Source organism: Mustelus asterias, chromosome 5 (genome assembly GCF_964213995.1).
Source record: "Mustelus asterias chromosome 5, sMusAst1.hap1.1, whole genome shotgun sequence".
In the NCBI taxonomy this organism is placed as follows: domain Eukaryota; kingdom Metazoa; phylum Chordata; class Chondrichthyes; order Carcharhiniformes; family Triakidae; genus Mustelus; species Mustelus asterias.
Genome location: NC_135805.1, coordinates 10,206,278 through 10,218,430, shown reverse-complemented (window position 1 = coordinate 10,218,430; position 12,153 = coordinate 10,206,278). Strand labels below are relative to the sequence as shown.

At 42.3% G+C, this 12,153-nt stretch overlaps 1 protein-coding gene across 2 annotated transcripts in view; it reads left to right on the top strand.

Annotated features, from left to right (window-relative positions):
- Positions 1-12,153, top strand: part of cul9 (cullin 9) — a 284,868-nt gene that overhangs the window by 125,638 nt on the left and 147,077 nt on the right. For both annotated transcript variants that reach the window (XM_078212153.1, XM_078212152.1), the window contains exons 16-17: positions 6,244-6,349; positions 11,330-11,425. In XM_078212153.1, the coding sequence (XP_078068279.1) occupies positions 6,244-6,349; positions 11,330-11,425 (202 nt within the window). The remainder of the gene's footprint in view (positions 1-6,243; positions 6,350-11,329; positions 11,426-12,153) is intronic.

The window sequence follows — 12,153 nt, the reverse complement described above, 5'->3', positions numbered from 1 at the left end:
TTAAACACCGATTAGTGATGATATTGAATTGCAGAAGAGGCTTGAGGGGCCGAATGACCTACTTTAGATTTCATACATTCATATGGAAACAACCGTAGCCTAGCCCTGGCAACATTCTTGTTAATCTCCTCTGCAGTCTCTCCACAGCAATTATGTCCTTCCTGTAATGTGGAGACCAGAACTGCACACACAATTCCAGCTGCGGCCTAACCAATGTTTTACACAGTTCCTGTATTACATCCCTGCACTTGTATTCAATGCCTTGTCCATTAAAGGAAAGTATTCCATATGCTTTCTTTACCATCTTATCCACCTCTCCTACCATCTTCAGGGACCTGTGGCAATGCACTCCCATGATCTCTCACTTCTTCAACCTCTCTCAATATCCTCCCGTTTATTGAGTATTCCCTCACTTTGTTTGCTTTCCCCAAACGTATAACCTCTCATTTTTCTGGATTGAATTCCATTTGCCACTTCTCTTCCCACTCATCCAAACCATTGCTGTCATTCTGGAGTCGACAGCTATCTTCTTCACTATCAACTACACGGCTAATTTTTGTATCATCTGCAAATTTCCCAATCATGCTACCCACAGTTAAGTCTAAATCATTAATATATACAACAAACAGCAAAGGTCCCAACACCGAGTCCTGTGGAAACTGTTTTCCATTTGCAAAAACATCCATCGACCATTACCCTTGGTTACTGAGCCATTTTAGATCCAACTCACCATCTTCCCCTGTATCACATGGGATTTAAGTTTTTGGACCAGTCTGCCATATAGAATCCCTGAAGGAAGCCATTCAGCACATCGAGTCTGCACCAACCACAATCCCACCCAGGCTCTGTTCTCGTAACCTCACATATTTACCCTGTTAATCCCCCTGACCTGGTGTTGTTAAAACTCTTACTGTTTACCCTAGTCCAACGCCGGCATCTCCACATCCCCCTGACACCAGAGTCAATTTAGAATAGCCAATTAACCTAACCTGCACGTCCTTCGGACTGTGGGAGGAAACCGGGGCACCCGTAGGAAACCCATGCAGGCACAGGGAGAACATGCAAACTCCACACAGTCAGTGACCCAAGGCTGGAATTGAACCTGGTACCCTGGTGCTGTGAGGCAGCAAGACTAACTACTGTGCCACCCAAAATGGGACCTTGTCAAATGCCACCAACTTTTCTATGTCCTTTTTAAACTCTACTATTCTCACAAAACTTGCAAGCATTGTGAACTGTATCATCCACAGATTTTCAAATTGTGGCCAGTATACCACAGTCTAGGTCAAGAATATACATCAGCAAAGGTCCCAATACTCACCCCTGAGGAAGTCGCACTATAAACCTTTCCCTATTCAAAAAGCATCCATTAACCACTGCCATCTGTTTCCTGTCATTCAGCCAATTATGTTTCCAAGTTGTTAGTGTCCATTTCTCTCCATGAGCCACAGCTTTACTCACAAGTCTTTTGTATGGCACTGTATCAAATGCTTTTTGGAAGTCCATGTATACCACATCAGCAAATCCCTCGTTAACCCTTTCCGTTACTACTTCAAAAATCCCAGCAAGTTAGTTAAACACCATTTTCCGTTATTAATTATTTGCTGGCTTTCCTCATTTAACCCATTTTTGTCCATGTGACTATTCGTTTTGTCCCAGATTATTGTTTCTGGAAGTTATCCCACCACCCATGTTATACTGATTGGCCTGTCGTCACTGGACTTATCGTTACACCCTTTTATTGGACAAGGATGTAACATTTGCAATTCTCCAGTCCTCTGGCACCATCCCTAATTCTATGGAAGACTGAAAGATTATGGCCAGTGTCTCCTCAAATTCCACTCTTGGCTTCCCTCAACATCTTGGATGCATCTCATCTAGTCCTGGCGCTTTATCAATACCATCAAAACACTGATAACTTTGTCAAGCGCGTTTTCCCTTCCGTAAAACTATGTTTACTTTGTCTGACCACATTATAATGCTCTAAGTATATTGTTCAGACTTTCTCAATGATAAATTACCAGCAGATTGCTGGAATCTATGTCAGACTAATTAGCTTGAAGTTCATTGTTTCACCCTCACTCCTTTCTTGAATAGTAAACCTCTATTTGCTAACTTTCAGTCTGCTGGGATTGCAGAAATGATGTGGAGATGCCGGCGTTGGACTGGGGTAAACACAGTAAGAAGTCTCACAACACCAAGTTAAAGTCCAACAGGTTTATTTGGTAGCAAAAGTCACTAGCTTTCGGAGCGCTTGCTGCTCGCACTCACCTGACGAAGGAGCAGCTAGTGGCTTTTGCTACCAAATAAACCTGTTGGACTTTAACCTGGTGTTGTGAGACTTCTTACTGGGATTGTAGAATCCAGGGAATTTTCTCTGTTCATATTGGTTACCTTCATTTCCTCATTCTCAGCCCTCAGTTTGCCCTCTATTTCTGGTATGTCACTTATGTCTTCTGCTGTGAAGACAGATGCACAACAGGGGCGGCACGATAGCACAGTGGTTAGCACTGCTGCTTCACAGCTCCAGGGACCTGGGTTCGATTCCCAGCTTGGGTCACTGTCTGTGTGGAGTTTGCACATTCTCCTCGTGTCTGCATGGGTTTCCTCCGGGTGCTCCGGTTTCCTCCCACAGTCCAAAGATGTGCGGGTTAGGTTGATTGGCCATGCTAAAATTGCCCCTTAGTGTCCTGAGATGCGTAGGTTAGAGGGATTAGTTGGTAAGATATGTAGGGATATGGGGGTAGGGCCTGGGTGGGATTGTGGTCGGTGCAGACTCGATGGGCCGAATAGCCTCTTTCTGTACTGTAGTGATTCTATGATTTGTTCAATGTCTCTGCCATACAATTTGTAGTGATGTGGAGATGCCGGTGTTGGACTGGGGTGGGCACAGTAAGAAGTCTCACAACACCAGGTTAAAGTCCAACAGGTTAATTTGGTAACATGAGCTTTCGGAGCGTTGCCCCTTCATCAGGTGAGTGCAGAGTTGGGTTCACAAACAGGGCATACATAGGCACAGACTCAATTGCAAGATAGTGGTTGGAATGTGAGTCTTAACAGATAATCAAGTCTTTTCGAGTACATTGTCTGTACCTTGTCTTTTGGAAGTCCACTACATCAATAGCATTATCCTCATCTATTCTCTCTCGTCACCTCATCAGGAAACACAATCAAGTTAGTTAAATAGGATTTGCTCTTAACAAATCAGTGCTGGATTTCCTCGGTTAATTCACATTTGTCCATATGACTGTTTATTTTGTTCTGAATTATCATTTCTAAAACCTTTGCTCACCCGAGATTAACCTGACTGGCTTGCAGTTGCGGGGTTTATCCATCTTTTGGACAAAGGTGTAACATTTTCAATTTTGCATATCTGAGGAAATTTGGAAAATCCTGACCAGTGCTTCCATAATTTCCACTCTTCTCTCTCTATCCTCAGATGCATCTGATCCCAGGCCTGGTAACTTTACAGTTTAATAAAGTATAGTCATACTTTCTAATACTGGCTCTTTACCAACTTTTAACCCATCCCATGTTTTAGTTGCTTCCTTTTTCACTTTAACTTCAGCAGCAGCTTCCTCGATAAATACAAAACATATTTAGTACCTCAGCCATACCCTCTGTCGCCATTTGTAAATTTGGTCCTTGATTGACTCTACTCCTTTTTTCACTCCTTTTTACTTGCCGATAGAAGACTTTTGCATTCCCTTTTATGTTAGTTGCCAGTCTCTCCCCATACTCTTTCTTTGCCTGTCTTATTTTTTCTCTTCCTCTCTGAACATTTTACATTCAGCCCGGTCCTCACTTGTATTATCTACCTGACATTTGTCATAGAATCATAGAGGTTCACAGCATGGAAACAGGCCCTTTGGCCCAACTTGTCCATGCCACCCTTTTTTTTAACCACTCAGCTAGTCCCAATTACCTACGTTTGGCCCATATCCCTCGATACCCATCCTACCCATGTAACTATCTAAATTTTGTCTTTAAAAGACAAAATTGTACCCGCCTCTACTATTACGTCTGGCAGCTTGTTCCAGACACTCGCCACCCTTTGAGTGAAAAAATTTGCCCCTCTGGACCCTTTTGTCTCTCTCCTTTTAGATTCCCCTACCTTTGGGAAATTTGTTGACTATCTAACTGATCTATGCCCCTCATTATTTTATAGACCTTTAAAAGGTCACCCCTAAGTCTCCTCTGCTCCAGGGAAAAGAGTCCCAGTCTATCCAGCCTCTCCTTATAACTCAAACCATCAAGCCCCAGTAGCATCCTAGTAAATCTTTTCTGCACTCTTTCTAGTTTAATAATATCCTTTCTATAATAGGGCGACCAGAACTGTACACAGTAGTTCAAGTATGACCTTACCAATGTCTTGTACAACTTCAACAAGACGTCCCAACTCCTGTATTCAATGTTCTGACCAATGAAACCAAGCATGCTGAATGCCTTCTTCACCACTCTGTCCACCTGTGACTCCACTTTCAAGGAGCTATGAACCTGTATCCCTATATCTCTTTGTTCTATAACGCTCCCCAATACCCTACTATTAGAGGGTTGTTTTTCAAACTGGAGGCCTGTGACCAGCGGTGTGCCTCACGGATCAGTGCTGGGTCCACTGTTATTTGTCATTTATATTAATGATTTGGATGAGAATATAGGAGGCATGGTTAGTAAGTTTGCAGATGACACCAAGATTGGTGGCATAGTGGACAGTGAAGAAAGTTATCTCCGGTTGCAACGGGATCTTGATCAATTGGGCCAGTGGGCTGACGAATGGCAGATGGAGTTTAATTTAGATAAATGCGAGGTGATGCATTTTGGTAGATTGAACCAGGGCAGGACTTGTTCAGGTAATGGTAGGGCATTGGGGAGAGTTACAGAACAAAGAGATCTAGGAGTACATGTTCATAGCTCCTTGAAAATGGAGTCACAGGTGGACAGAGTGGTGAAGAAGGCATTCAGCATGCTTGGTTTCATTGGTCAGAACATTGAATACAGGAGTTGGGACGTCTTGTTGAAGTTGTACAAGACATTGGTAAGGCCACACTTGGAATACTGTGTGCAGTTCTGGTCACCCTATTATAGAAAGGATATTATTAAACTAGAAAAAGTGCAGAAAAGATTTACTAGGATGCTACCGGGACTTGATGGTTTGAGTTATAAGGAGAGGCTGGAGTGACTGGGACTTTTTTTTCTGAAGCGTAGAAGGCTGAGGGGTGATCTTATAGAGGTCTATAAAATAATGAGGGGCATAGATCAGCTAGATAGCCAATATTTTTTCCCAAAGATAGGGAAGTCTCAAACTAGAGGGCATAGGTTTAAGGTGAGAGGGGAGAGATACAAAAGTGTCCAGAGGGGCAATTTTTTCACACAGAGGGTGGTGAGTGTCTGGAACAAGCTGCCAGAGGTAGTAGTAGAGGCGGGTACAATTTTATCTTTTAAAAAGCATTTAGACAGTCACATGGGTAAGATGGGTATAGAAGGATATGGGCCAAATGCGGGCAAGTGGGACTGGCTTTGGGGTTTAATAAAAAGGGCGGTATGGACAAGTTGGGTCGATGGGCCTGTTTCCATGCTGTAAACCTCTATGATTTTATTAACTGAGGTCATACATGCACTTTCCCTGCTTCATCTTTCTCTCTCTTTTGAAAATAAACAGGGCCTATGAAAACAATGAAGTTGATCTATTGCTCCAAGTTTGAAAGAACGCTGATGATTTTTCCAGAGAGCTACCTGCCCTGTATTACAGGAACAGGCATGGATTTTATTCAGAGTTGTTCCTGAGATCCAAAATTACCATAGAAAACCTTAGCATTGGAAAAATCATCTTCACTTTTCCACTTGCAAGGGTCGATACCACATTGAAGATAAATGTGGAGATTTTTATCATGGGATTTTCCATAACACTTGGTTAACATAACTTTCATTTTTTAAATAGATTCATGTAAATCACCTGCCATTTTTAATACATGAGACAGATAACAATGCAACTGTTGAATTTCTCTGGTGTAAGTTTGCAGAAATCACCCAAATTGCTCATTGGGAGTGGAAAATTAAGGGAATAAAACAAAGGTGAATATGTGACCTCGGCGACTTGTGCAGTAGAAACTCACATGTATGAAGCTACGTATTCTAGTTGTAGAATACTTTCATCTAGATTGTCCCCTACACCCATAATTAGTTAAAATATGTATTTGACTGTTGTTTGAATGCTAATGAGTGGTCTTTTTCCTTGTGTTCCAGACAACTGACCTTAGTGGTTGCGAGTGAGGACTCCAGTTACATGCCAGCACGTGTGGTGGTGATGGGAGGGGATGATCCAAGTAACATCAATACAGAGCTAAACACAGTGAGTTACTAAGTGGAGCATCTTTCAGGCAGTGAGGCAAAAGCAGAGAACTCCTGTGAGAATATTGTTGCGGCTTCCAATGCAAAACACTTTTACAGTTTGCTCGTTGCTTGTTCATTTTTATCTCCTCTGGTTTCTTCTGTTGCTAACTTTTTTTGTACTTGACAGTTAAGGAAGAGTTATTTTCACGTCTGCTGATGAGCAAACATGAACATTTGCAAAGCCATATAAAAAAACTGATGCCTTCTGCTCATCAGCTTTCACATACTCACAAATAGGCAATCATTCCATGGAATGAGTTCAGCACTGCTAAACCTGATTGTGTCACATTGTTTCAGCAGTCTATTTTCCTTTTTGTATCGTGTTTAGCTTTATTTTTAATTTGGAGATGTAGTTAATTATTTTTACATGATGTTCTTGGCTGTCATGTTCCAGTGGAACATTTGAACCGTTTGCAAAATTCTGATGAGACAGGATTTTCAATGAAATTTCTAAAAGAAAGAGACAAAATTGTGGCTTTGAAGTCTTTATGATTCAGTCTAGAGGAGCAGCCTTGGGACTCATTGGAGGAAGCCTGCTCTTCAGCACTAATGTCTATTCCTGTAGGTATAACGTGCTGTGGATGGCTGGAATTTGATGGGTGTCAGAGCATATCTTCTGCCAGACTCTGCTTTGGAGCCATGTGATCTCTCTGCCATTTAATGTTGCAAGCCTGTTGATTTTCTAGCCTGGATCTGGCTCGGTTTGATTGTGTCATCCCAAGATTAGAGAGACATGGTTACAAAATGATTTGAGATTGGGCAGTAAATAATCCAGGGCACACAACATTTCAAAAAGATGGTCAAAATGACAAAATGCCAAGGAGGAGGCCTGCTAATATAGGATGGAATAAAGATGGTGGTAAGAAAGGATCTTAGCCCACATTAGGAAGTAGAATCAATAAGGGTGGACATTGGGAATACCAATGGTCAGAAAATGCTGGTGAAAGTAGTTTATAGGTACCCACACTGTAGATATACCATTGTACAAAGCATGAAGCAAGAAAGTGCAGAACAGCATTTGTATCAGCACAGAGGGAGGCCATTCAGCTTGTCATATCTGTGCTGGATCTCAGAGCAATTCACCTCGTACCACTCCCCTGTCTTCTCCCCGTAACCCTGCGCATTCTTCCTTTTCAAATAATAATCCAATTTCCCCTCAAGTGTCTCGATTGAACCTGCCTCTAGCACACTGTCAGAGATCCATTGCAGATCCTAACCACGTGTGAACATGTTTCTCCTCATGTCTCCATTGCTTCTTTTGCCAATTATTTTAAATCTGTGCTGTCTCATTCTCAATCCTTCCACCAGTGGGAACAGTTTTTTCCCTTTCTACCTCTATTGGATCTCCTGTTAACTTACTCTTCTCCAAGGAAAACAATCCCAACTTCTCCAATTTATATGTGTAACTGAAGTTCTTCCTCCCTGGAACCATTCTCATGAATCTTTATTGCACTCTATCTTTCACATCTTTCCTGAAGTGTGCTGCCCAGAACTGGGCATAATACTTCAGTTGAAGCTGAACTAGTCAGGGACATTCCGGCCTCGTGGCTGTCAACAGAGTTTTCCATTGTTCTGGCCCGTTGGGGGGACCAGGAGATCCTGCCTGTCGGAAGAGTCTGAAAATTCAGGCCAATGTTTTATACAAATTTAATATGACCTCCTTACTTTTGTACTCTTTGTCCTTATTGATCAAGGATGGTATGTGCTTTGTTAACTGTTCTTTCAACCTGTTCTTCCACCTTCAATGATGTATGCTCTGCTCCTGTACCCATGTTAGAATTTTACCCTTTAGTTTATGTCATCTCTACAAGTTCTGACCACAATGATTCATTGCACATTTCTCTGATTCAATTTAATCAGTCACTTGCCTGCCCATTCCACCAAAGGCCCATGTCCTTTTGAAGTTCTACACTATCCTCCTCAGTTTGCAATGCTTCCAAGTCTCGTATCAACCACAAATATTGAAATTGTGCCCTATACACCAAATGTCTAGATCATTAAAGCAAGGGTCCCAACACTGATCCCTGGAGATCTCCAATACAAAGCTTTCTCTATTCCCTCTGGATAAATTCCCGCTCTCCATCAGTGGGATTTAGCTGGGTAAATTCCCTCTCTCCATGGGATTTAGCTGGATAGATTTCCACCTCTCCATTGCGATTTAGCTGGATAAATTCCCTCTCTCCATTTGGATTGAACTGGATAAATTCCCTCTCTCCATTGGGATTTAGCTGGATAAATTTCCCCTCTCCATTGGGATTTTATTGAATAAATTCCCTCCATTGGGATTTGGCTGCATAAATCCCCCCTCTCCATTGGAATTTAACGGAATACATTCCCTCTCCATTAGGATTTAGCTGGATAGATTCCTTCTCTCCATTGGGATTTAACTGGATAAATTCCCCCTCTCCATTGGGATTTAGCTGGATAGATTCCTTCTCTCCATCGGGATTTAACTGGATAAATTCCCTCTCTCCATTGGGATTTAACTGGATAAATTCCCTCTCCCCATTGGGATTTAACTGGATAAATCCCCTCCCTCCATTGGGATTTAACAGGATAAATTTCCTCTCTCCATTGGGATTTAACTGGATAAATTCCCTCTCCCCATTGGGATTTAACTGGATAAATCCCCTCCCTCCATTGGGATTTAACAGGATAAATTTCCTCTCTCCATTGGGATTTAACTGGATAAATTCCCTCACTCCATTGGGATTTAACTGGATAAACTCCCTCTCTCCATTGGGAATTATCTGGATAATTTCCCCCTCTCCATTGGGATTTAGCTCAATAAAGTCATTCTTTACGTTGGCATTTAGCTGGATAAATTCCCCCTCCCCATTGGGATTTAGCTGGATAAACTCCCTATCTCCATTGGCATTTAGTTGGATAAATTCACCCCCTCCATTGGGATTTAACTGGATAAATTCCCTCTCTCCAATGGGATTTACCTGGATAAATTTCCTCCATTGGGACTTAACTGGATAAATAGCCTCTCTCCACTGGGAATTATCCAGATAATTTCTCCCTCTCCATTGGGATTTAGCTGGATAAACTCCCTATCTCCATTGGGAATTAACACGATGAATTCCCTCTCCATTGGGATTTAGCTGGATAAATTCCCCCTCTCCATTGGGATTTAACTGGATAAATTCCCTCTCTTCATTGGGATTTAGCAGGATAGATTCCCTCTCTCCATTGGGATTTAGCAGGATAGATTCCCTCTCTCCATTGGGATTTAGCTGTATAAACTCCCTATCTCCATTGGGAATTATCTGGATAAATTCCCTCCATTGGGATTTAACTGGATAAATTCCCTCACTCCATTGGGATTTAACTGGATAAACTCCCTCTCTCCATTGGGAATTATCTGGATAATTTCCCCCTCTCCATTGGGATTTAGCTCAATAAATTCATTCTTTACGTTGGCATTTAGCTGGATAAATTCCCCCTCCCCATTGGGATTTAGCTGGATAAACTCCCTATCTCCATTGGCATTTAGTTGGATAAATTCACCCCCTCCATTGGGATTTAACTGGATAAATTCCCTCTCTCCATTGGGATTTAGCTGGATAAATTCCCTCTCTCCATTGGGATTTAACTGGATAAATTCCCCCTCTCCATTGGGATTTAACTGGATACATTCCCTCTCCATTGGGATTTAGCTGGGTAAATTCCCTCTCTCCATTGGGATTTAACTGGATAAATTCCGCCTCTCCATTGGGATTTAACTGAATACATTCCCTCACCATTGGGATTTAACTGGGTAAATTCCCTCTCTCCATTGGGATTTAACTGGATAGATTCCCTCTGTCCATTGGGATTTAGCAGGATAAATTCCCTCTCTCCACAGGGAATTATCTGGATTAATTCCCTCCATTGGGAATTATCTGGATAATTTCCCCCTCTCCATTGGGATTTAGCTCAATAAATTCATTCTTTACCTTGGCATTTAGCTGGATAAATTCCCCCTCTCCATTGGGATTTAGCTGGATAAACTCCCTCTCTCCATTGGGAATTATCTGGATAAATTCTCTCTTTCCATTGGAATTTAACTGGATAAATGCCCTCTCTCCATTGGGATTGAGCTGAATAAATTCCCTCTTTCCGTTGGCATTTAGTTGGATAAATTCATCCTCTCCATTGGGATTTAGCTGGATAGATTCCCCCTCTCCATCGGGATTTAGCTGGATAAATCCCCTCTTTCCATCGGGATTTAACTGGATAGTTTCCCTCTCTCCATCGGGATTTAGCTGGATAAATCCCCTCCCTCAAGTGGGATTTAGCTGGATAAATCCCCCCTCTCCATTGGGATTTTACTGGATAAATCCCCTCCATCGGGATTTAGCTGGATAAATCCTCTCCATCGGGATTTAGCTGGATAAATCCCCTCCATTGGGATTTAGCTGGATAAATCCCCTCTCCATCGGGATTTGGCTGGATAAATGCCCTCTCTCCATTGGGATTTAGCTGGATGAATCCTCTCCATCGGGATTTCGCTGGATAAATCCCCTCTCCATCGGGATTTGGCTGGATAAATTCCCCCTCTCCATTGAGATTTAGCTGGATAAATCCCCCCCCTCCATCGGGATTTGGCTGGATAAATCCCCTCTCTCCATCGGGATTTAGCTGGATAAATTCCCCCTCTCCATTATTGTGAGTTTAGGTGGGTGTTAAAGGTCCAATGTTGTGACGCCAGGTGCAGCAAAGCATATATTCCTCAAACAACGCCAATAATTAGGTAGTCATTAATGTCCATTCTTAGGTGGGATCCTACTTTGCATAAAATGCATGCTGCCATTATCTATGAAAGTCACCAAAATTTGCTTTGTGTGAAGCACTGAGTTTCTGCGAGAGATGGATAAATTTTTGACCAATGTACATTGAGAAATAACCTGCACATCCTTGTTTCAAGAGTTGTTGAGCTTGCCTTTGTTTTCAGGTTAACGTGGCGCCCACTGCCAGCCGTGTATTACTGCTGGAGAATATGACTCGTTACTGGACAATTATCCAAATTCGGATCAAGCGATGCCAGCAGGTAGATAGATCTTTTGACTATTTTGAATTCTTAGAAAATATCAGGTGTTATTTCTGTTAACATAGAAACTAGAAGCAGGAGTAGGCCATTTGGCCCTTCGAGCCTGTTCCAACATTCATTTTGATCATCAAAATCAATGTCTTGATCCCCCCTTTTCCCCCATATCCCTTGATCCTTTTAGCCCCAAGAGCTATATCTAATTTCTTCTTGAAATCAGACAATGTTTTGACCTCAGCTGCACTCTGGTAGTGAATTCCACACATTCACCACCCTCTGGGTGAAGAAATTTTGCTTCACCACAGTTCTAAAAGGTTCACCCCTTATCCTCAAACTATGACCCCTAGTTTTGGACTCCCCCACCATTGGGAGCATTCTTTGTGAATCTACCCTGTCTACCCCGTTAGAATTTTATAAGTTTCTATGAGATCCCCTCTCACTCTTCGCTATACTCCCTCTATAGCAAGGACATCCTTCCTCAGATAAGGACACCAAAACTGCACACAATACTCCAGGTGTGGCCTCACCAACACCCATACAATTGCAGCAAAACATCCCTATACTTATACTCAAACCCTCTCGCTGTGAAGGCCAACATACCATTTACATTCTTTATTGTCTACTGTACCTGTGTGCTTACTTTCAGCGACTGATGCACGAGGACACCAAGGTCTTGCTGAGTATCCACCTCTCTCAATTTTCACCCATTCAAATAATAATCCGTCTTCCTA